The sequence below is a fragment of the Ranitomeya variabilis genome, chromosome 3, assembly GCF_051348905.1.
Source record: "Ranitomeya variabilis isolate aRanVar5 chromosome 3, aRanVar5.hap1, whole genome shotgun sequence".
Taxonomy (NCBI): domain Eukaryota; kingdom Metazoa; phylum Chordata; class Amphibia; order Anura; family Dendrobatidae; genus Ranitomeya; species Ranitomeya variabilis.
Window position 1 is genome coordinate 410,909,888 of NC_135234.1, and position 25,753 is coordinate 410,935,640.

A 25,753-nucleotide genomic window follows, 5' to 3' on the forward strand; every position below is an offset into this window, starting at 1 on the left:
ACTGCGCGTTCTGCGCTGTATACTGCGCGGCTCTGCGCTGTATACTGCGCGGCTCTGCGCTGTATACTGCGCAGCTCTGCGCTTTGTACTGCGCGGCTCTGCGCTATATACTGCGTGGCTCTTCGCTGTATACTACGCGGCTCTGCGCTGTGTACTGCGCGGCTCTGCGCTGTGTACTGCGCGTGTCCGTGCTGTGTACTGCGCGTGTCTGCGCTGTATACTGCGCGGCTCTGCGCTGTGTACTGCGCGGCTCTGCACTGTGTACTGCACGGCTCTGCGCTGTATACTGCGGGGCTCTGCACTGTATACTGCGGGGCTCTGCGCTGTATACTACGCGGCTCAGCGCTGTATACTGCGCGGCTCTGCGCTGCATACTGCTTGGCTCTACGCTGCGTACTGCGCGGCTCTGCGCTATATACTGGGTGGCTCTGCGCTGTGTACTGCGCGGCTCTGTGCTGTGTACTGTGCGGCTCTGCGCTGTGTACTGCGCGGCTCTGCGCTGTGTACTGCGCGGCTATGCGCTGTGTACTGCGCGGCTCTGCGCTTTATACTGTGCGGCTCTGCGCTGTGTACTGCGCGGCTCTGCGCTGTGTACTGCGCGGCTCTGCGCTGTATACTGCGCGGCTCTGCGCTGTGTACTGCGCGGCTCTGCGCTGTGTACTGCGCGGCTCTGCGCTGTGTACTGCGCGGCTCTGCGCTGTGTACTGCTCGGCTCTGCGCTGTGTACTGCGCGGCTCTCCGCTGTGTACTGCGCGGCTCTGCGCTGTGTACTGCGCGGCTCTGCGCTGTGTACTGCGCGGCTCTGCGCTGTGTACTGCGCAGCTCTGCGCTGTGTACTGCGCGGCTCTGCGCTTTATACTGCGCGGCTTTGCGCTGTGTACTGCGCGGCTCTGCGCTGTGTACTGCGCGGCTCTGCGCTGTGTACTGCACGGCTCTGCGCTTTATACTGCGCGGCTCTGCGCTGTGTACTGCACGGCTCTGCGCTGTGTACTGCGCGGTATACTGCGCGGCTCTGCGCTTTATACTGTGCGGCTCTGCGCTCTGTACTGCACGGCTCTGCGCTGTCTACTGCGCGGCTCTGCGCTGTGTACTGCTCGGCTCTGCGCTGTGTACTGCGCGGCTCTCCGCTTTATACTGCGCGGCTCTGCGCTGTGTACTGCGCGGCTCTGCGCTGTGTACTGCGCGGCTCTGCGCTTTATACTGCGCGGCTCTGCGCTGTGTACTGCATGGCTCTGCGCTGTGTACTGCGCGGCTCTGCGCTGTGTACTGCGCGGCTCTGCGCTGTGTACTGCGCGGCTCTGCTCTTAATACTGTGCGGCTCTGCGCTGTGTACTGCATGGCTCTGCGCTGTGTACTGCGCGGCTCTGCGCTGTGTACTGCGCGGCTCTGCGCTGTGTACTGCGCGGCTCTGCACTGTATACTGCGTGGCTGTGCAATATACTACGTGGACATGCATATTCTAGAATACCCGATGAGTTAGAATCGGGCCACCATCTAATAATTATAAGACTACAGATAGTGGTTTGGAATTGTGCTGTACTGTCACTTTAAGAGCTGATATTATCTGACAAAACTTGTGACCTGGTGAGCTGATGTAGATTTCATAGGCGTTGGCATAGTAACTGTGTCTGACTGCGCATATCAATGAGCTAATCAGCCAGGTGGCAGTTATTTTTAGAAATTGCCTCAGAAACCAGCCCATTATAAACGTATAGGAAAATTTCTCCATTGAAACGCATTGAAAGACTTTTTTCAAACACAAATTGCGCAAAAACTACAAATCCGATCGGCACGAAAAATACTTAGCACACCTCTTGGGGACGCTGGCTTCGAAATGACACCTCACTGGAGTCTGTGAGTTTAGCGGTTCGGGCCGCATTACGTGCGGACTGAATAATAAGAATAAGAAGAAGTTTACCACGGTGGAATAACAGTATAGTGCTTTGTTCCAAAGCACTATAACTAGATGGGTATTTCCTGAAGGAACTACAGATAGTGCTTTGGAATGGTGCCCGGGCTGCCCCTGCAAGACTTTCACACTTGGGTGCCCCTCAGGCGGTCCGATTTGGTGGGTTGGGTCAATCTGGGTCTGATTTTGTGGGCGGGGTAAATCTAGGTCCGATTCGGTGGGCGGGGTCACTTTTGGTCCGATTCTGTGGGCGCGGCCACTCTGGGTCCGATTCGGTGGGCGGAGCCACTCTGGGTCCGATTTGGTGGGCGGGGCACCTTAGGGACCAATTTGGTGGGTGGGGTCACTCGGTCCGATTTGGTGGGCTGGGCACCTCAGGGTCTGATTTGGTGGGCTGGGCACCTCGGGGTCCGATTTGGTGGGTGGGGTCACTCTGGGTCCGATTTGGTGGGCGGGGTCACTCTGGGTCCGATTTGGTGGGCGGGGTCACTCTGGGCCCGATTTGGTGGAAGGGGTCACTCTGGGTCCGATTTGGTGGAAGGGGTCACTCTGGGTCTGATTTGGTGGAAGGGGCCACTCTGGGTCCGATTTGGTGGGCGGAGCCACTCTGGGTCCGATTTGGTGGGCGAGGTCACTCTGGGTCTGATTTAGGGGGCGGGGTCACTCTATGTCCGATTTGGTGGGCCGGGCCCCTCGGGGTCCGATTTGGTGGGCCGGGCCGCTCGGGTTCCGAATTGGTGAGCGGGGTAATCTACTATCTAATTATCTAAGGGCACTTCCGTCTTTCTGTCTCACAACACCGCTACGTCATCATCTCGTGAGACCGCAATGCACTCTTGGGACCGGAGCGCGCAACAAGCATCGGGTACCGGCCACTCCAGGTGCAACAAGCATCGTGTACCGGCCGCTCTAGGAGGTGCAACAACCATCAGATACCGGCCGCTCCAGGAGGTGAGTATGTAACTTTTTTATTTTAATTCTTTTTTTTTTTAACAGGGATATGCAGTATACTATGTGACTGGACAATATACTACGTGACTGGGCAGTATAACTACGTGGCTCTGCGCTGTATACTGCGTGGCTCTGTGCTGTATACTGCGTGGCTCTGCGCTGTATACTACGCGGCTCTGCGCTGTATACTACGCGGCTCTGCGCTGTATACTGCGTGGCTCTGCGCTGTGTACTGCGCGGCTCTGCGCTGTGTACTGCACGGCTCTGCGCTGTGTACTGCGCGGCTCTGCGCTGTGTACTGCGCGGCTCTGCGCTGTGTACTGCGCGTTCTGCGCTGTATACTGCGTGGCTCTGCGCTGTATACTGCGCAGCTCTGCGCTTTGTACTGCGCAGCTCTGCGCTATATACTGCGTGGCTCTTCGCTGTATACTACGCGGCTCTGCGCTGTGTACTGCGCGTGTCCGTGCTGTGTACTGCGCGTGTCCGTGCTGTGTACTGCGCGTGTCTGCGCTGTGTACTGCGCGTGTCTGCGCTGTATACTGCGGGGCTCTGCACTGTATACTGCGGGGCTCTGCACTGTATACTGCGGGGCTCTGCGCTGTATACTGCGCGGCTCTGCGCTGCATACTGCGTGGCTCTACGCTGCGTACTGCGCGGCTCTGCGCTGTATACTGGGTGGCTCTGCGCTGTGTACTGCGCGGCTCTGTGCTGTGTACTGCGCGGCTCTGCACTGTGTACTGCGCGGCTCTGCGCTGTGTACTGCGCAGCTCTGCGCTGTGTACTGCGCGGCTCTGCGCTGTGTACTGCGCGGCTCTGCGCTGTGTACTGCGCGGCTCTGCGCTGTGTACTGCTCGGCTCTGCGCTGTGTACTGCGCGGCTCTGCGCTGTGTACTGCGCGGCTCTGCGCTGTGTACTGCGCGGCTCTGCGCTGTGTACTGCACGGCTCTGCGCGGTATACTGCGCGGCTCTGCGCTTTATACTGTGCGGCTCTGCGCTCTGTACTGCACGGCTCTGCGCTGTCTACTGCGCGGCTCTGCGCTGTGTACTGCTCGGCTCTGCGCTGTGTACTGCGCGGCTCTCCGCTTTATACTGCGCGGCTCTGCGCTTTATACTGCGCGGCTTTGCGCTGTGTACTGCATGGCTCTGCGTTGTGTACTGCGCGGCTCTGCGCTGTGTACTGCACGGCTCTGCGCTGTGTACTGCACGGCTCTGCGCTTTATACTGCGCGGCTCTGCGCTGTGTACTGCACGGCTCTGCGCTGTGTACTGCGCGGCTCTGCGCTGTGTACTGCACGGCTCTGCGCTTTATACTGCGCGGCTCTGCGCTGTGTACTGCACGGCTCTGCGCTGTGTACTGCGCGGCTCTGCGCTGTGTACTGCGCGGCTCTGCGCTTTATACTGCGCGGCTCTGCGCTTTATACTGCGCGGCTCTGCGCTGTGTACTGCGCGGCTCTGCGCTGTGTACTGCGCGGCTCTGCGCTGTGTACTGCACGGCTCTGCGCTTTATACTGCGCGGCTCTGCGCTGTGTACTGCGCGGCTCTGCGCTGTGTACTGCGCGGCTCTGCGCTGTGTACTGCACGGCTCTGCGCTTTAAACTGCGCGGCTCTGCGCTGTGTACTGCACGGCTCTGTGCTGTGTACTGCGCGGCTCTGCGCTGTGTACTGCGCGGCTCTGCGCTTTATACTGCGCGGCTCTGCGCTGTGTACTGCGCGGCTCTGCGCTGTGTACTGCGCGGCTCTGCGCTGTGTACTGCACGGCTCTGCGCTTTATACTGCGCGGCTCTGCGCTGTGTACTGCACGGCTCTGCGCTGTGTACTGCGCGGCTCTGCGCTGTGTACTGCGCGTGTCCGTGCTGTGTACTGCGTGTGTCTGCGCTGTAAACTGCGCGGCTCTGCGCTGTGTACTGCGCGGCTCTGCACTGTGTACTGCACGGCTCTGCGCTGTATACTGCGGGGCTCTGCACTGTATACTGCGGGGCTCTGCGCTGTATACTACGCGGCTCTGCGCTGTATACTGCGCGGCTCTGCGCTGTATACTGCGTGGCTCTACGCTGTGTACTGCGCGGCTCTGCGCTGTATACTGCGCGGGTCTGCGCTTTATACTGCGCGGCTCTGCGCTGTGTACTGCGCGGCTCTGCGCTGTATACTGCGCGGCTCTGCGCTGTGTACTGCGCGGCTCTGCGCTGTGTACTGCGCGGCTCTGCGCTGTGTACTGCGCGGCTCTCCGCTTTGTACTGCGCGGCTCTCCGCTTTATACTGCGCGGCTCTGCGCTGTGTACTGCGCGGCTCTGCGCTGTGTACTGCGCGGCTCTGCACTTTATACTGCGCGGCTCTGCGCTTTGTACTGCGCGGCTCTGCGCTGTGTACTGCGCGGCTCTGCGCTGTGTACTGCGCGGCTCTGCGCTGTGTACTGCGCGGCTCTGCGCTGTGTACTGCGCGGCTCTGCGCTGTATACTGCGCGGCTCTGCGCTGTGTACTGCGCGGCTCTGCGCTGTGTACTGCGCGGCTCTGCGCTGTGTACTGCGCGGCTCTGCGCTGTGTACTGCGCGGCTCTGCGCTTTATACTGCGCGACTCTGCGCTTTGTACTCCGCGGCTCTGCGCTGTGTACTGCGCGGCTCTGCGCTGTGTACTGCGCGGCTCTGCGCTGTGTACTGCGCGGCTCTGCGCTGTGTACTGCGCGGCTCTGCGCTGTGTACTGCGCGGCTCTGCGCTGTGTACTGCGCGGCTCTGCGCTTTATACTGCGCGACTCTGCGCTGTGTACTGCGCGGCTCTGCGCTGTGTACTGCGCGGCTCTGCGCTGTGTACTGCGCGGCTCTGCGCTGTGTACTGCGCGGCTCTGCGCTGTATACTGCGCGGCTCTGCGCTGTGTACTGCGCGGCTCTGCGCTGTGTACTGCGCGGCTCTGCGCTGTGTACTGCGCGGCTCTGCGCTTTATACTGCGCGACTCTGCGCTTTGTACTGCGCGGCTCTGCGCTGTGTACTGCGCGGCTCTGCGCTGTGTACTGCGCGGCTCTGCGCTGTGTACTGCGCGGCTCTGGGCTGTGTACTGCGCGGCTCTGCGCTGTGTACTGCGCGGCTCTGCGCTGTGTACTGCACGGCTCTGCACTGTATACTGCGTGGCTGTGCAATATACTACGTGGACATGCATATTCTAGAATACCCGATGAGTTAGAATCGGGCCACAGTCTAATAATCATAAGACTACGGATAGTGGTTTGGAATTGTGCTGTACTGTCACTTTAAGAGCTGATATTATCTGACAAAACTTGTGACCTGGTGAGCTGATGTAGATTTCATAGGAGTTGGCATAGTAACTGTGTCTGACTGCGCATATCAATGAGCTAATCAGCCAGGTGGCAGTTATTTTTAGAAATTGCCTCAGAAACCAGCCCATTATAAACGTATATGAAAATTTCTCCATTGAAACGCATTGAAAGACTTTTTTCAAACACAAATTGCGCAAAAACTACAAATCCGATCGACACGAAAAATACTTAGCACACCTCTCAGGAACGCTGGCTTCGAAATGACACCTCACTGGAGTCTGTGAGTTTAGCGGTTCGGGCCGCATTACGTGCGGACTGAATAATAAGAATAAGAAGAAGTTTACCACGGTGGAATAACAGTATAGTGCTTTGTTCCAAAGCACTATAACTAGATGGGTATTTCCTGAAGGAACTACAGATAGTGCTTTGGAATGGTGCCCGGGCTGCCCCTGCAAGACTTTCACACTTGGGTGCCCCTCAGGCGGTCCGATTTGGTGGGTTGGGTCAATCTGGGTCTGATTTTGTGGGCGGGGTAAATCTAGGTCCGATTCGGTGGGCGGGGTCACTTTTGGTCCGATTCTGTGGGCGCGGCCACTCTGGGTCCGATTCGGTGGGCGGAGCCACTCTGGGTCCGATTTGGTGGGCGGGGCACCTTAGGGACCAATTTGGTGGAAGGGGTCACTCGGTCCGATTTGGTGGAAGGGGGCACCTCAGGGTCTGATTTGGTGGGCTGGGCACCTCAGGGTCCGATTTGGTGGGTGGGGTCACTCTGGGTCCGATTTGGTGGGCGGGGTCACTCTGGGTCCGATTTGGTGGGCGGGGTCACTCTGGGCCCGATTTGGTGGAAGGGGTCACTCTGGGTCCGATTTGGTGGAAGGGGTCACTCTGGGTCTGATTTGGTGGAAGGGGTCACTCTGGGTCCGATTTGGTGGGCGGAGCCACTCTGGGTCCGATTTGGTGGGCGAGGTCACTCTGGGTCTGATTTAGGGGGCGGGGTCACTCTGGGTCCGATTTGGTGGGCCGGGCCCCTCGGGGTCCGATTTGGTGGGCCGGGCCGCTCGGGTTCCGAATTGGTGAGCGGGGTAATCTACTATCTAATTATCTAAGGGCACTTCCGTCTTTCTGTCTCACAACACCGCTACGTCATCATCTCGTGAGACCGCAATGCACTCTTGGGACCGGAGCGCGCAACAAGCATCGGGTACCGGCCACTCCAGGTGCAACAAGCATCGTGTACCGGCCGCTCTAGGAGGTGCAACAACCATCAGATACCGGCCGCTCCAGGAGGTGAGTATGTAACTTTTTTATTTTAATTCTTTTTTTTTTTTAACAGGGATATGCAGTATACTATGTGACTGGACAATATACTACGTGACTGGGCAGTATAACTACGTGGCTCTGCGCTGTATACTGCGTGGCTCTGTGCTGTATACTGCGTGGCTCTGCGCTGTATACTACGCGGCTCTGCGCTGTATACTACGCGGCTCTGCGCTGTATACTGCGTGGCTCTGCGCTGTGTACTGCGCGGCTCTGCGCTGTGTACTGCACGGCTCTGCGCTGTGTACTGCGCGGCTCTGCGCTGTGTACTGCGCGGCTCTGCGCTGTGTACTGCGCGTTCTGCGCTGTATACTGCGTGGCTCTGCGCTGTATACTGCGCAGCTCTGCGCTTTGTACTGCGCGGCTCTGCGCTATATACTGCGTGGCTCTTCGCTGTATACTACGCGGCTCTGCGCTGTGTACTGCGCGTGTCCGTGCTGTGTACTGCGCGTGTCCGTGCTGTGTACTGCGCGTGTCCGTGCTGTGTACTGCGCGTGTCCGTGCTGTGTACTGCGCGTGTCTGCGCTGTGTACTGCGCGTGTCTGCGCTGTATACTGCGGGGCTCTGCACTGTATACTGCGGGGCTCTGCGCTGTATACTACGCGGCTCAGCGCTGTATACTGCGCGGCTCTGCGCTGCATACTGCGTGGCTCTACGCTGCGTACTGCGCGGCTCTGCGCTGTATACTGGGTGGCTCTGCACTGTGTACTGCGCGGCTCTGCGCTGTGTACTGCGCAGCTCTGCGCTGTGTACTGCGCGGCTCTGCGCTGTGTACTGCGCGGCTCTGCGCTGTGTACTGCGCGGCTCTGCGCTGTGTACTGCTCAGCTCTGCGCTGTGTACTGCGCGGCTCTGCGCTGTGTACTGCGCGGCTCTGCGCTGTGTACTGCGCGGCTCTGCGCTGTGTACTGCACGGCTCTGCGCGGTATACTGCGCGGCTCTGCGCTTTATACTGTGCGGCTCTGCGCTCTGTACTGCACGGCTCTGCGCTGTCTACTGCGCGGCTCTGCGCTGTGTACTGCTCGGCTCTGCGCTGTGTACTGCGCGGCTCTCCGCTTTATACTGCGCGGCTCTGCGCTTTATACTGCGCGGCTTTGCGCTGTGTACTGCATGGCTCTGCGTTGTGTACTGCGCGGCTCTGCGCTGTGTACTGCACGGCTCTGCGCTGTGTACTGCACGGCTCTGCGCTTTATACTGCGCGGCTCTGCGCTGTGTACTGCACGGCTCTGCGCTGTGTACTGCGCGGCTCTGCGCTGTGTACTGCACGGCTCTGCGCTTTATACTGCGCGGCTCTGCGCTGTGTACTGCACGGCTCTGCGCTGTGTACTGCGCGGCTCTGCGCTGTGTACTGCGCGGCTCTGCGCTTTATACTGCGCGGCTCTGCGCTTTATACTGCGCGGCTCTGCGCTGTGTACTGCGCGGCTCTGCGCTGTGTACTGCGCGGCTCTGCGCTGTGTACTGCGCGGCTCTGCGCTGTGTACTGCGCGGCTCTGCGCTGTGTACTGCGCGGCTCTGCGCTGTGTACTGCGCGGCTCTGCGCTGTGTACTGCACGGCTCTGCGCTTTATACTGCGCGGCTCTGCGCTGTGTACTGCGCGGCTCTGCGCTGTGTACTGCACGGCTCTGCGCTTTAAACTGCGCGGCTCTGCGCTGTGTACTGCACGGCTCTGTGCTGTGTACTGCGCGGCTCTGCGCTGTGTACTGCGCGGCTCTGCGCTTTATACTGCGCGGCTCTGCGCTGTGTACTGCGCGGCTCTGCGCTGTGTACTGCGCGGCTCTGCGCTGTGTACTGCACGGCTCTGCGCTTTATACTGCGCGGCTCTGCGCTGTGTACTGCACGGCTCTGCGCTGTGTACTGCGCGGCTCTGCGCTGTGTACTGCGCGTGTCCGTGCTGTGTACTGCGTGTGTCTGCGCTGTATACTGCGCGGCTCTGCGCTGTGTACTGCGCGGCTCCGCACTGTGTACTGCACGGCTCTGCGCTGTATACTGCGGGGCTCTGCACTGTATACTGCGGGGCTCTGCGCTGTATACTACGCGGCTCTGCGCTGTATACTGCGCGGCTCTGCGCTGTATACTGCGTGGCTCTACGCTGTGTACTGCGCGGCTCTGCGCTGTATACTGCGCGGGTCTGCGCTGTATACTACGCGGCTCTGCGCTGTATACTGCGCGGCTCTGCGCTGTATACTGCGTGGCTCTACGCTGTGTACTGCGCGGCTCTGCGCTGTATACTGGGCGGGTCTGCGCTGTGTACTGCGCGGCTCTGCGCTGTATACTGCGCGGCTCTGCGCTGTGTACTGCGCGGCTCTGCGCTGTGTACTGCGCGGCTCTGCGCTGTGTACTGCGCGGCTCTGCGCTGTGTACTGCGCGGCTCTGCGCTGTGTACTGCGCGGCCCTGCGCTGTGTACTGCGCGGCTCTGCGCTGTGTACTGCGCGGCTCTGCGCTGTGTACTGCGCGGCTCTGCGCTTTATACTGCGCGGCTCTGCGCTGTGTACTGCGCGGCTCTGCGCTGTGCACTGCGCGGCTCTGCGCGGTATACTGCGCGGCTCTGCGCTTTATACTGCGCGGCTCTGCGCTGTGTACTGCGCGGCTCTGCGCTGTATACTGCGCGGCTCTGCGCTGTGTACTGCGCGGCTCTGCGCTGTGTACTGCGCGGCTCTGCGCTGTGTACTGCGCGGCTCTCCGCTTTATACTGCGCGGCTCTGCGCTGTGTACTGCGCGGCTCTGCGCTGTGTACTGCGCGGCTCTGCACTTTATACTGCGCGGCTCTGCGCTTTGTACTGCGTGGCTCTGCGCTGTGTACTGCGCGGCTCTGCGCTGTGTACTGCGCGGCTCTGCGCTGTGTACTGCGCGGCTCTGCGCTGTGTACTGCGCGGCTCTGCGCTGTGTACTGCGCGGCTCTGCGCTGTGTACTGCGCGGCTCTGCGCTGTGTACTGCGCGGCTCTGCGCTGTGTACTGCGCGGCTCTGCGCTGTGTACTGCGCGGCTCTGCGCTTTATACTGCGCGACTCTGCGCTTTGTACTCCGCGGCTCTGCGCTGTGTACTGCGCGGCTCTGCGCTGTGTACTGCGCGGCTCTGCGCTGTGTACTGCGCGGCTCTGCGCTGTGTACTGCGCGGCTCTGCGCTGTGTACTGCGCGGCTCTGCGCTGTGTACTGCGCGGCTCTGCGCTGTGTACTGCGCGGCTCTGCGCTGTGTACTGCGCGGCTCTGCGCTGTGTACTGCGCGGCTCTGCGCTGTGTACTGCGCGGCTCTGCGCTGTGTACTGCGGGGCTCTGCGCTGTGTACTGCGCGGCTCTGCGCTGTGTACTGCGCGGCTCTGCGCTGTGTACTGCGCGGCTCTGCGCTGTGTACTGCGCGGCTCTGCGCTGTGTACTGCGCGGCTCTGCGCTGTGTACTGCGCGGCTCTGCGCTGTGTACTGCGCGGCTCTGCGCTGTGTACTGCGCGGCTCTGCGCTGTGTACTGCGCGGCTCTGCGCTTTATACTGCGCGACTCTGCGCTTTGTACTGCGCGGCTCTGCGCTGTGTACTGCGCGGCTCTGCGCTGTGTACTGCGCGGCTCTGCGCTGTGTACTGCGCGGCTCTGGGCTGTGTACTGCGCGGCTCTGCGCTGTGTACTGCGCGGCTCTGCGCTGTGTACTGCACGGCTCTGCACTGTATACTGCGTGGCTGTGCAATATACTACGTGGACATGCATATTCTAGAATACCCGATGAGTTAGAATCGGGCCACAGTCTAATAATCATAAGACTACGGATAGTGGTTTGGAATTGTGCTGTACTGTCACTTTAAGAGCTGATATTATCTGACAAAACTTGTGACCTGGTGAGCTGATGTAGATTTCATAGGAGTTGGCATAGTAACTGTGTCTGACTGCGCATATCAATGAGCTAATCAGCCAGGTGGCAGTTATTTTTAGAAATTGCCTCAGAAACCAGCCCATTATAAACGTATAGGAAAATTTCTCCATTGAAACGCATTGAAAGACTTTTTTCAAACACAAATTGCGCAAAAACTACAAATCCGATCGACACGAAAAATACTTAGCACACCTCTCAGGAACGCTGGCTTCGAAATGACACCTCACTGGAGTCTGTGAGTTTAGCGGTTCGGGCCGCATTACGTGCGGACTGAATAATAAGAATAAGAAGAAGTTTACCACGGTGGAATAACAGTATAGTGCTTTGTTCCAAAGCACTATAACTAGATGGGTATTTCCTGAAGGAACTACAGATAGTGCTTTGGAATGGTGCCCGGGCTGCCCCTGCAAGACTTTCACACTTGGGTGCCCCTCAGGCGGTCTGATTTGGTGGGTTGGGTCAATCTGGGTCTGATTTTGTGGGCGGGGTAAATCTAGGTCCGATTCGGTGGGCGGGGTCACTTTTGGTCCGATTCTGTGGGCGCGGCCACTCTGGGTCCGATTCGGTGGGCGGAGCCACTCTGGGTCCGATTTGGTGGGCGGGGCACCTTAGGGACCAATTTGGTGGGTGGGGTCACTCGGTCCGATTTGGTGGGCTGGGCACCTCGGTCTCATTTGGTGGGCTGGGCACCTCAGGGTCCGATTTGGTGGGTGGGGTCACTCTGGGTCCGATTTGGTGGAAGGGGTCACTCTGGGTTTGATTTGGTGGGCGGAGCCACTCTGGGTCCGATTTGGTGGGCGGGGTCACTCTGGGTCCGATTTGGTGGGCGGGGTCACTCTGGGTCCGATTTGGTGAGCCGGGCCCCTCGGGGTCCGATTTGGTGAGCGGGGTAATCTACTATATAATTGTCTAAGGGCACTTCCGTCTTTCTGTCTCACAACACCGCTACGTCATCATCTCATGAGACCGCAATGCACTCTTGGGACCGGAGCGCGCAACAAGCATCGGGTACCGGCCACTCCAGGTGCAACAAGCATCGTGTACCGGCCGCTCTAGGAGGTGCAACAACCATCAGATACCGGCCGCTCCAGGAGGTGAGTATGTAACTTTTTTATTTTAATTCTTTTTTTTTTTTTTAACAGGGATATGCAGTATACTATGTGACTGGACAATATACTACGTGACTGGGCAGTATAACTGCGTGGCTCTGCGCTGTATACTGCGTGGCTCTGCGCTGTATACTGCGTGGCTCTGCGCTGTATACTACGCGGCTCTGCGCTGTATACTACGCGGATCTGCGCTGTATACTGCGCGGCTCTGCGCTTTGTACTGCGCGGCTCTGCGCTATATACTGCGTGGCTCTTCGCTGTATACTGCGCGGCTCTGCGCTGTGTACTGCGTGGCTCTGCGCTGTGTACTGCGCGTGTCCGTGCTGTGTACTGCGTGTGTCTGCGCTGTATACTGCGCGGCTCTGCGCTGTATACTGCGCGGCTCTGCGCTGTGTACTGCGCGGCCCTGCACTGTGTACTGCACGGCTCTGCGCTGTATACTGCGGGGCTCTGCACTGTATACTGCGGGGCTCTGCGCTGTATACTACGCGGCTCTGCGCTGTATACTGCGTGGCTCTACGCTGTGTACTGCGCGGCTCTGCGCTGTATACTGCGCGGCTCTGCGCTGTATACTGGGCGGGTCTGCGCTGTGTACTGCGCGGCTCTGCGCTGTATACTGCGCGGCTCTGCGCTGTATACTGCGCGGCTCTGCGCTGTGTACTGCGCGGCTCTGCGCTGTGTACTGCGCGGCTCTGCGCTGTGTACTGCGCGGCTCTGCGCTGTGTACTGCGCGGCTCTGCGCTGTGTACTGCGCGGCTCTGCGCTTTATACTGCGCGGCTCTGCGCTGTGTACTGCGCGGCTCTGCGCTGTGCACTGCGCGGTATACTGCGCGGCTCTGCGCTTTATACTGCGCGGCTCTGCGCTGTGTACTGCGCGGCTCTGCGCTGTATACTGCGCGGCTCTGCGCTGTGTACTGCGCGGCTCTGCGCTGTGTACTGCGCGGCTCTGCGCTGTGTACTGCGCGGCTCTGCGCTTTATACTGCGCGGCTCTGCGCTGTGTACTGCGCGGCTCTGCGCTGTGTACTGCGCGGCTCTGCACTTTGTACTGCGCGGCTCTGCGCTTTGTACTGCGCGGCTCTGCGCTGTGTACTGCGCGGCTCTGCGCTGTGTACTGCGCGGCTCTGCGCTGTGTACTGCGCGGCTCTGCGCTTTATACTGCGCGACTCTGCGCTTTGTACTGCGCGGCTCTGCACTGTATACTGCGTGGCTCTGCGCTGTGTACTGCGCGGCTCTGCGCTGTGTACTGCGTGGCTCTGCGCTTTATACTGCGCGACTCTGCGCTTTGTACTGCGCGGCTCTGCGCTGTGTACTGCGCGGCTCTGCACTGTATACTGCGTGGCTCTGCGCTGTGTACTGCGTGGCTCTGCGCTGTGTACTGCGCGGCTCTGCGCTGTGTACTGCGCGGCTCTGTGCTTTATACTGCGCGACTCTGCGCTTTGTACTGCGCGGCTCTGCGCTGTGTACTGCGCGGCTCTGCACTGTATACTGCGCGGCTCTGCGCTGTGTACTGCGCGGCTCTGCGCTGTGTACTGCGTGGCTCTGCGCTTTATACTGCGCGACTCTGCGCTTTGTACTGCGCGGCTCTGCGCTGTGTACTGCGCGGCTCTGCGCTGTGTACTGCGCGGCTCTGCGCTGTGTACTGCGCGGCTCTGCGCTGTGTACTGCGCGGCTCTGCGCTGTGTACTGCGCGGCTCTGCGCTTTATACTGCGCGACTCTGCGCTTTGTACTGCGCGGCTCTGCGCTTTATACTGCGTGGCTCTGCGCTGTGTACTGCGTGGCTCTGCGCTGTGTACTGCGCGGCTCTGCGCTGTGTACTGCGCGGCTCTGCGCTTTATACTGCGCGACTATGCGCTTTGTACTGCGCGGCTCTGCGCTGTGTATTGCGCGGCTCTGCGCTGTGTACTGCGCGGCTCTGCGCTGTGTACTGCGCGGCTCTGCACTGTATACTGCGTGGCTGTGCAATATACTACGTGGACATGCATATTCTAGAATACCCGATGAGTTAGAATCGGGCCACAGTCTAATAATCATAAGACTAAGGATAGTGGTTTGGAATTGTGCTGTACTGTCACTTTAAGAGCTGATATTATCTGACAAAACTTGTGACCTGGTGAGCTGATGTAGATTTCATAGGAGTTGGCATAGTAACTGTGTCTGACTGCGCATATCAATGAGCTAATCAGCCAGGTGGCAGTTATTTTTAGAAATTGCCTCAGAAACCAGCCCATTATAAACGTATAGGAAAATTTCTCCATTGAAACGCATTGAAAGACTTTTTTCAAACACAAATTGCGCAAAAACTACAAATCCGATCGACACGAAAAATACTTAGCACACCTCTCAGGAACGCTGGCTTCGAAATGACACCTCACTGGAGTCTGTGAGTTTAGCAGTTCGGGCCGCATTACGTGCGGACTGAATAATAAGAATAAGAAGAAGTTTACCACGGTGGAATAACAGTATAGTGCTTTGTTCCAAAGCACTATAATAAGACCGGAGATCGGTCGAATAGAGTCGCTCATATACGTTTTTCTCTTCTCTACAAATATTATGTGTGACCACATAAACTTATTTTTTGGCATCACCTTACGGATAGTGTGCGGTGAATTCTCTTCATTTGGATTCAGGGTCTCAAGGGCCCATTCCACCAGCACCTCACATTTGGACAGCGTGCAGGCCAGTTTATTGTATCTAAATGATCCGAGCCAGACAGCTCAGCTAAATAGCAGGGCAATTACCAGGAACCTGGAGCACCTGTGGAAATCTCTGTATTCTCCAGTCAGATAGGTGAACCAAGCTGTCAATGAAAGCACGAACAGCTCAGCACATCCCAGCACAGGATAGGATGACAGAGCTGTCCATCACAGAGTCCCAGCCACTCTGAGCACAGGAATTGTGACACTGAGAGTGAACATGCTTCTTCTTTTACCAATTTGGTGTCCGATCCCGGAAGCTGTTCAGTGAAGTCACCATAGACAGAAAAAGTGCACAGCAATGTTGATATTTGTTTTCAAAAGGAAAAGCCAACCTGTATGATCCAAGAGAAGTTTTGGCGTGTTAAGTGAAATCCTATCCATTAATGAATTTCAGTTTTTTCCACAAAGGACAGATGGAAAGTGGTAGAGAATATTGTGAAACTTTGCATGCAACCAACTACTTTAAGGCATAGGGTGAAATGTGAAGCAAAACTTGTGTTACATGTGAAATGTGTTGTGGCAGACATTGATCCAATATTTTACCACATCTGAACCCAGCCTTACACTAGATACAAATTATTCCCAAAAATGTGTTGAGGTCACTAGATTTCACATGCAAACTGAATAGATTGAGTAGATCTCTTAGACCTGATGAGGCGGGTGTACACTAAAGCTCCACATCAGAATGGCTGCATAGTCCTAACATTAGAGGGCTTTTCTGGACTTAAATAAAAGCCTGCAGTTACTCTGTGACTGCTATACTGTGACAGAGTAAAGCACACACTGTCACAATTCCCCTGTGTTTGCAGCACAATTTTGTGGTCACGTGATGTATGTGCTTTTCATACTTGCAGCCATGTGCCGGTTAGATTGTAATCTGCTTTTCTCAATAGAACAACAACTTCATAACTGTTAAAGTGAACCACATAAAATAACACAAAATATCTCTCGGCCCAATGTTGTTCCTGCAATTTCCTTGTTGTCTCTCCTACCAGTGTTTTCATGTGAGTGACCGCTTCAGTCAATCAGCAGCTGCTGACCAGCTACAGTCTTCACTATTCCTTCAGAGCAGGCGTCTCTGAGACAGAACAGTGCCATTGGGGGAGGTGAGTATGTGATTTTTTTTTTTTGTGAGGCCCTTAGCCGTTGAGAAAGGGTTGTCCTGTAGTGAACAGCCTCAAAATAAAACCAGTGACGTTACACGGGGACATGAATGTATGTACTGCTTTGCTTGATTTACATCTGCTATATATTCTTTAACTTAAAAACAGATGGTTTGGGTGGCTGCTTTTTCTTGGACCCCTCAGAATCATTATTGTCACGAATGGATCAGATGATACCATTCAGGTTATTGAAGAGAGTCCAAATTTGGAGGTACATCCCTGCGACTTCAACAGAAAGGAATGCCTCTCAATCCAGAAAGTAAGTTGTTTTGTGTTCATGTCAATTTGTTTAGCGGGCAAAATGGCTGCCTATGTTGTATGTAGGTGACGTATTGTCAAGGTAGTGTTGCTGTTCTGTCATACACAGTGGAGAAGTCTTATCCTGACTATAAACTGTAAAAGCAATTTTTTTCTTGATGTTTGGTTTATGGCTACCATGTGGCCATGATGGTCCTTTTCTTTGAAAAGTAGTTATACGTATGGTTCACCCAATACAGACAACATTTCTAATTATGCCAGAATCTTATCATAATCCTCTTGCTTCTGCCTAACGGTTTGCAGTGATAGATCAGTGCCGAAAAAATACGTAGAAAAAAGGCGGCAACACTCACCAATCCAGGTGCGGTCCAAATGCTTTATTGAGGTGTAAACAACAATACCATCCTCGGCACGGGGAAATTACACAGGAGAGGAGGTGAGCAGGATGTGACGACGGCCGTTTCGTGCCTGTGCCGGCGCTTCTACGGGTCTGGGGTGCAGAGGAGTGACGTGGACGTAAATAGGTTAGTAGGAGGAAAAACCCCTCCTTCCTTCCCCTCCGGTTCCACGCCCCCTTCCCTCTACCATCCCGGGACAAAGTGCAACGTGTGTGACAATAAAAACAATTAAAAACAAAGACCAGACCTATTCACAAGCTACCTGAGATAAGAGTCCTCAGAATTTTCCAGTGTCATCACAACTTCAAAAGGTATTCAAACCGTACGCAACTATAACTCCCACCCGGCATCCTTTGGTTAATATGCGAACACCCATATCTCAAATAGACATTCTTACCGGGTCCAGCGGGAAGGGGAGGGAGGGAGGAAACCGGGAGCCGATCGCCCACTGACAGTTCACCCGAAAAATCAGGAATGCCTCAGACATCCCTGGAGGCTTATAGAAAGACTGACATGTCCAACCTGTCATTCAAACCGGCCGGACCCATCGCGCGCGTGCGCATTATCCATTTAGCCTCCTTCCTTAATAGTAATTTCTGCAGGTCGCCCCCTTGTACAGGTAAGACCACCCTTTCCACCCCCGCAAAACTAAGAACCTCCGGATCCCCTGAATGTGCATCTCTAACGTGCTCGATTAACCTGGGTACCCCTTTACCTGTTCTAATTGACCTGAAGTGCTCCCTAAAACGGACGCATAATTGACGAATGGTTTTCCCTATGTAAAATCTTTTACAAGGACAAAGTACCACGTAGACCACATAATCGGTCTTACACGAAATAAACTGCTGGACAGTATGACTGACGAGGCCTATATTAAGCACCCGTCCAGTGATATGGTACCTACAAGAAATGCAATGGCCACAACGAAAGTTCCCTCTGGGAGCCAACTGTTCCAACCATCCCAGTCTGGGATTGGATACACTGTTACGGACCAATACGTCCCTGATTTGTGTGCTACGCCTATTAGAAATAAGTGGCCCGCCCATCACCCTGACCATGATGGTCCTTTTCTTTGAAAAGTAGTTATACGTATGGTTCACCCAATACAGACAACATTTCTAATTATGCCAGAATCTTATCATAATCCTCTTGCTTCTGCCTAATGGTTTGCAGTGATAGATCAGTGCCATAGAGCTGCAGTCTCCTATGTGATGTATACAGCCGAGCCTCAGTGTGTCCTATGTGATGTGTACAGCAGAGCCTCAGTGTGTCCTATGTGATGTATACAGCTGAGCCTCAGTGTCTCCTATGTGATGTATACAGCAGTCTGTGTTTCCTATGTGATGTATACAGCAGTCTGTGTTTCCTATGTGATGTATACAGCCGAGCCTCAGTGTGTCCTATGTGATGTATGCAGCAGTCTGTATTTCCTGTGTGATGTTTACAGCAGTCTCAATGTATCCTATGTGATGTGTACAGCAGGATTCAGTGTATTTGCAATGTACTGTGCTCAGCATAAATGACAGATTTGTCAGAAATCCTTTATGGGTTTTGTTTTCAAAATCTGCATTTTCTAAGGTTTACCATACTTAAAAAAAAAATACTCTCACAAATGTGGCCCATTGATTGCCAACAAGACTTGATTTTCACACCACAAAAAAATGTAGTTTTACTAACCTAATTCAAGACTGTGATGCAAAAATGAGTATACTCCAATGAAAGTCTTAGGAGCAAAACTAATGTTTAGAACACAAAATTCGAATTAACAAGAATTCAATCACAGGTAAGCCTAATTATTCTTAGAACCAATGTCCAGCAGACAGAGGACTATAAGATGTTCTTTAACCAAGAAAACTGCTTCACTTTTCATGGATGGAGCCGAGTTGGGGGAGTAGAGGTGTCGGAGTGCTTTTAGGAGGGATCTGATAGCTGATTATGTAATTTACTGGAAATCGGAGACTGTCGTCCTGTCCACACGAGAGCATGGACTGGTTGTCAAACTGGAGATCACATAACCCAACTGCTCTTTATAAAGGGGAGACAATATATAGGGGTAACTGAACGGAGCTGAAACAAATGATACTGCTAGAATATGAGAGTTGACACTAATTGTAAAAATATTGGAGTCCTACTTTAACGCCTTTATTAAATGTCCTAGTTTTATTTTGGCTACTAACAACCTGCACACATTATTATTGTAATTGTTATTTGTATATGTTGTAATTTATTGTACAAGCCAAATGGAGTATGGCTGTTCATGTATCTCAAGCACATGTGCGCATGAGCTGGTCTTGTTCTTTACCAAGGAGTGAGCTGGTCACACATACTATATGGCATATTTGTAGGATTGGTAGTAGACCCGGCTGCCAGACCCCTCACCCCTTCCAAGTTCAACGTTTGTGATGTACATCAATGATCTCTCATTTTCTAGTAATTGCTTACATTTTTATATATGACCTCTAATTAGTTTTGTTTATTTCTCCTCTCCCCTAAAGGATCAACCCACCTCCTGGATCTTACCCAACCCAGCAGTATTATACACCACCTCAAGGCCTTCCTGATACCTACTCTCCATATCATCACATGAAGCCAAGCGGGACATGGCCACCTGCTGGTGCCTCGTTGTACTCAACAGGAGTGGCTTCTGGGCAACCATACAGCCATGGCTACCATGAAGGGGACACGCGTAGCAACGATGATAATGATTCTTTATCACATTTGAACGCCCATTCCCACAAAGACTTGGGGATCTCTTCTGATCAACCAGAATTACAGCAAGTCCAGACACAGTAAACAGAGGGCAAGTTTAATAACTGTAAGACATCTGGGACGATTTCAAGGCCGCAGTGATCTTTCTTGCCATATGTTATCATGGGGGGGGCAGATTCTTAAGTGTCTTCCCTATTCTACTGAAGCTTAATAGGAATTGAAGTGTCATTCTGTATAAATATTAACCTATTCTTTTATACCAGGGAGCACCACTTATGCCTTCATTTTGGTATTCTCATCGTTAACAATATAGATTTCAGCTGATTTTTCTATTGATTATCTAAATTTTGCCCATTGGTAAAGACATATTATTTAATTTTTGCACTGACTACACCTTCTTATATTGTGGATTTGCCTTTTGTTCTGTCTTTTTTTCTTAGTGGATATCTTTCATCAGACTCATCCTTTTATTCTAATGATTATTATGCTGTAATAAATTTGCCTGTTCTTTTTTGGCCAATCAGAAACACCAAAGAGGGCTCATAAGGCGGCATATTTCAACTGCTTCTGTCCAGTAATAGGAGCCTTGTATATGAGCTCAGTCCACAATGAAAAGGGTTTGTGTTTCTTATTTCATTCAGCCATTTCTAGGTTTAATGAATCTTCACGGTGGGTATATTGACCCACATTGGAGACCTTTTTGTGACCTTTACTGGTATGTTTTGGATTCCATGTATTGCACCACATTCGTAGTATCTTCCAAAGTTAGACTATAGTTCAATATAAGCAGGGCTGTGAAGTCAGTGACCATTTTTGGTGGAGTTGGTATAAAATGGTCCAACTCTTAAAATATATAATAAATTGGGTACAGTAGTACAATGCAGGATTGGCTGTAAATGTTTTCATGATTTGGGATAGTTATGAAATGTTCTATAAATGTCTGTTCTGTTCCTGATCTAGGGATCTCGGCTTTTAGTTGAAATGAATCTGTGCTGCACTTTATGCACATGCTCAGTAGTGAGGCAGTGTTGGAGATCAGGAAAATTGAGGAGTCGGAGGTTTTTCTTACCACCCCCACAGCCCTGGATATAAGGAAACTGATGGTGTAAGCTGCATTTTTGATTAAATAAAAACATTGTGATGTAAAAATACATTCATTTCCCCCACGGAAACTAATGCTGGTCACTTTCGGTACCTGTGTAATACAGATCCCAAATACGCATGTGAGGGTTGCTGGACAGATTTCTGGAGCCTACTGACCAATGTGCCTTGAAAATGTATTTTTTTTTCTTTTTTATGATGTTCATAAATTGTCTCCTGTTATTTAAGTGATTACAATCGGCTTTGTAGAGTAATACTATGTGTAAATTAGTAATGAATATTGGTTTGTGTAACCAGTGTGAGGAGATGATAGTTTTTGGGAATATTTACTGAGACGCACACTCCTGAATGGGGCAAGTACGTATGAAAGTAATGAAGCATGGCACATGTCTGATAAATTGTTTTTTTGCTGCTTTTCTAATAAGTAGAAGAATGGTGAACTGTGACACCAAATATGACTGAATTCCTGTGCACTTTTTAAAACACCATGTACCGTAATTTTTTTACTCCATATACCACAGATGCATTGCAATGCTCGGACTGACCGGCGGCGCTTGCATGACAGCTGCAGAGGAATATATACTGTGACGACTGGGTCAGGAGAGCCGTCAGCCAGTCCAAGCATTGAGATGTGATCGTTGTCCGTGTTATACCACCGTCTGACTGCGCCCTAAGACGCACTTTTTAGAGAATATGTAGCTAAATAATTGTGGACATCTTATAGTCTGGACACATCTTCATCTGATTGAGAGGAGCCTCGTATTGCATCTTTCATGATCTTTGGATCTATGCAATGGCACAGTTCTTTCTTTGACATTGATCTATTTGATCAGGACAGCAGCGGAAGTTGGACCTGCAGAGTCTCGCACCATGCTGCATGTCTTGCACACTACTGAACCTTGGAGATAAAGACGCATCCAGGATATCGGTCACATGCATTGAGTAAGCTGGAATGGGAATATTAAGACTTCATACCTGGTACTAACCCCTTAAATCATGAGTAGTTTATCTACTACTATGATAATACCTTCAATGCTGTATTGCCGAGTGTAAAATTGGGGGGGGGGCACAAAACAGATACTTAGCCCCCTACACTTGTGCCGTTCTAATCATGTTCTCATCGGGTCACCTTTCCCTTGCTTGCCATTGACTGCAGCGTTCAAATGGCAAACCAATCAATGGTTGCGGCGTTCACATTTCCCTCTGACAAATGTCCGACCCCTGAAGGAGGGGTGAGCTCTGTGGCCGCCTTATGTAATTGGTGTAGGATGCCTGCAGCAAAGTTGTGTACGCAAAAAAAAAATGCAAAAGAGCTGTGTGTATATACAGTATGTATATGTATGTAGCAGCATTGTGTGTATGCAGCAGAGCTGTGTATGTTTACTGTGTATGAAGCAGAGTTGTGTATTTACTATGCATGCTGCAGAACTGTGTATTTACTGTGCATGTAGCAGAGCTGTGTGTGTATGCAACAGTGGTGTGTGTCTGCTGTGATTGCAGCAGTGTTGTGTGCATTTCACAGTTGTGTAGATAATGTGAATGCTGCACAGGACACTGATAGGAGAGCTGACTGCTTACCTATTACCTCCCCATAAAACTCCTCTGAACACTTTACTGACCCCTTGGCTTATTTACAACATCAGAAATTTTAATTAGTAGAAAATAAACTCATCATAAAATAGGAAATCTAATATTTGCATCTTATAGTAAGCTGCCTCCTATAGGTAAGAAAATACGGTAAGTGCGCTATGCATTGCAAGTAGTGTCACTGGATTCACAAAGTCTCTCTATATGTATTATGTATTCCTGTACATTTTGCTTTCCATGTTATATGAGAATAATAAAACCACAGCTGGATAAGGGAAAGCTTTATTTTTATATGCTGGCAAGTTGGCAACTATATACCATGTTTTTATTAAAAATAAAATCCATTCTCTATTTTATGATTGTCCTCCTTTTATCACGTTTCTCTGTGTTCACAAAAAGCTGTCTACATGCAAAGGTCATGATTGTGTGATACAATTAGTCATGTCCCATAGCGTATTCAATGAAGTATTGAATAATAAAGCTGGACAGAAGATGTTCGATGCTGTTAGTCACAATCCATAAGCTGCAAATGCACCCCCAGCGTCGACCTCAGGATCAGGGACCTGATGACAAGGACTATTGTAGGCCGGAATTAGCACAGCCCTGTTGATATCAAGCAATCATTATTCAGATACGAACATTAAAGGGAACCTGTTACTTGATTCATGCCGCCGTACCATGGGTAGCATGAATTGGAGACCAGTTCCTATATTACAAACGCATATTAGTACAGACAAATAACTCCTATGAAAGTGCCACCCTGAGCTAGGTTAGTAGTCCACATGGTGTGCCCCCATCATCACACACAATGACTGGCCTCTCCCCATGTGTATGGGGTTAGACATGCCAGTCTAGCTTTGGGCTTGGGGATTTGCCTCTTGGACTACTCGCTTGGTCTAATTTAAAAAAAAAAAAGTAACAGGCAGTAAATCATTGCAAAAATGCAAGATTTGTATATGGAAAATCCAAAGTAGAAATGTGGATGAGAGTTTAAAACAAACAAAGATTGGAATAGTGGAAGGAGTTTATCATTTTTAACATGAGCATAATTAATGAAAAAAAATCCCAGGTAACCAGTCATCAAGATTTCCTCCCCTTTTGGCACCACTAGCACTTTATCTGCCCTCTTGAAAGCATTCCTACATTATTGCCTTATCAATTTTTTTAGCTCACCTACACTATTCATAGGGATGGGAACTAGTGTACCCTCTTGCCAAAATTATTGGCAAAAAATAACTGGTTTCTCTGTTACAACCATCTAAGGAGTGTGAGGGGTAGATAATGCGTTGGTAGTGGATCAGGGAGGAAAACGGGGATGACTGTTTTCTTTTATCTAAAAGATGAGACAGTATTGCTACTGATCTATGACTTATTGCTGAACATACACTGATCAGATTAGTAAGTAAGAGTTGATCCAGCTAATGGTTTGTCCAATACTAGTGAAGGTCTGACACAGGCTGTCTAGGAGGCTGCTGTCGGATGGACTTGAAATGCCTTGAAGGTAAGCGGTGCCATCTGCTGCATTCATGCACACAAGTGCATTCCCTGTGTCTGTCTGCAAAAGAAACAAGAACTTCATACATTAGTGTAATAGAGAGTTTGATGGAATTGATACATTTTAACATCATGATTAGGGCACTTAGGTTTACTCATCTGATTTGAGGGCTCTATCAAGAGCCTCCATCATAGACACTGTGAAAAATGCACCAATAATAACAGTGCAGCATGCAGCGCTATTTTTCTGGTAAAATTACATATAACATCCAGTCACCTGAGATCAGTTTTTAAATAGGCGTGGATAGCACGGTGGCTCGGTGGTTAGCACTGTTGCTTTGCAGCACAGGGTTTCCTGCCACACTCCGAAGACATCAGGAAATTTGCTGTATTTTTTGGACTGTAAGACGCACTTTTTTCCTCCCAAAATGTAGAGGAAACTGGGGTGTGCGTCTTATAGTCCGGATATATGGGCTCTGGCTGTGGTGGGGAGATGGGGGAGCGGTTTCAGCAGAGCATCGGGTCACAGGAGGCTGGAGCCGGCAGATCCGGCTAACTCCTGTGCCCGCTGCTAAAGAGAAATGAATATGCACTGCATTCCACGCCCATGGGCATGGAGGGCAATGCATTTTCATTTTTCTGGCATCCTGGTATAAGTGGCCCCATCCTGTTCCTGGTATGATTGGTCCCATCCCTTTTCTTTTATAATTGGCCCCATCCCGTTCCTAATATGCATGGCCCCATCAGGAAAGATTTAAAAAAAAACAAAAAAAAACATTACACTCACCTACACGGCGCTCCCTCGCAGCATCCTGCTTCGGTGCCAGCAGCTGCTTCATGCTTGTAAGCAAAGCATAGCAGGGACATCATGAGCTGCTCACAAGCAGAGTACAGCTGCCAGAATACTCATCAGGACCGTTCATCATAGAGAGCGTTGAGTATCCATTCCTCTTCAGTAGCGCGCAGTGTCAGCAGGAGCCTTCCTTGCTGAGGCCGGCGGTCACGTGTGCCAATACTTAAGAGAAATGAATATTCAGAATTCCCAACACTACTACCCTAACCCCAAAACAAACGTAACACCAACACAACTGTAACCCCAACACTAATCTGTAACCCCAACACAACCCTAACCCCTAGCTTTTTTTTATTTTATTATTTTTGTCTAAGGGGGTGACAAAGCAGGGTTTGATTTACCATTTTTTCTTTTTGTGACTGTGATGGGGTCTATCGCAGTGATCAAAATGAACAAATAGGAAAAATCTATTGTTGCCGGGTACCGGCTGGCAGATCTCAGCGGGCGCACTGCTCATGCACCCACCATTTTCTTCCAGGAAGATGACGTGGAGACCCAGGGGATCGAAGAGCGGCCGGGGATGGTGTAGGTACCAGGGGTGATTGGAGGACCCCATTTCTCCTCTGGTATGCTAGATCATATCAGAGGAGAGAGAAATTAACGGAAATTCATACTTTTTTTTTTTTTTTGTGATCGCTGTTATTCAGTGAATAACGGCAACCATGTGACTGAGGATGGAAAAACCAATCTGAGTCATGTTCTCTGGGGTCTCAGCTAACCCCGGTAGCTGAGACCCCGTAGATTTTCCAACGCTGGTGGGCGCTATACATTTATTTCTCAGCCCCGTTGAAAAGTGGCGCTGAGGAATAAGGCCCCTTAACTGCCGCAGTTGAAAGGCGTATCGGTGGTTGTTAAGGGGTTATAGCATGACATACCAACAACAGACAAGAAACACAAATTCCGAAACGCGATAAAAACTAATGTAAAAAAAAAAAGCTATGGCAAAAAGTCAAGTAACCTACTTTACAAAATAGGTGCAGAAATGCTGAAGAGAATCTGCAACATCAAGACCTCACCATAAGCTGATTGTGGGAACACAGCCTAAGGGCGCAGACAGACTGCAAGCATCGCATCCTACAGCAGT

General features: G+C 52.1%; 2 protein-coding genes across 4 annotated transcripts in view; one reads left to right on the plus strand and one right to left on the minus strand.

The window, feature by feature from the left end:
• The window catches only part of RHBDD2 (rhomboid domain containing 2), a 35,680-nt gene extending 13,002 nt beyond the window's left edge, over positions 1 to 22,678 (plus strand). Inside the window, exons 3-4 of the mRNA XM_077296274.1 lie at positions 16,378 to 16,528; positions 19,421 to 22,678. Of these exons, the coding sequence (XP_077152389.1) occupies positions 16,378 to 16,528; positions 19,421 to 19,718 (449 nt within the window). The 3' untranslated portion in view covers positions 19,719 to 22,678. The remainder of the gene's footprint in view (positions 1 to 16,377; positions 16,529 to 19,420) is intronic.
• Positions 21,134 to 25,753, minus strand: part of LOC143816186 (chymotrypsinogen 2-like) — a 54,329-nt gene continuing 49,709 nt past the window's right edge. For 2 of the 3 annotated variants that reach the window (XM_077296273.1, XM_077296271.1), the window contains one exon: positions 21,134 to 23,877. In XM_077296273.1, coding sequence (XP_077152388.1) covers positions 23,713 to 23,877 — 165 coding nt within the window. In that variant the 3' untranslated portion in view covers positions 21,134 to 23,712. The remainder of the gene's footprint in view (positions 23,878 to 25,753) is intronic. The other variant, XM_077296272.1, reaches the window with a different exon arrangement.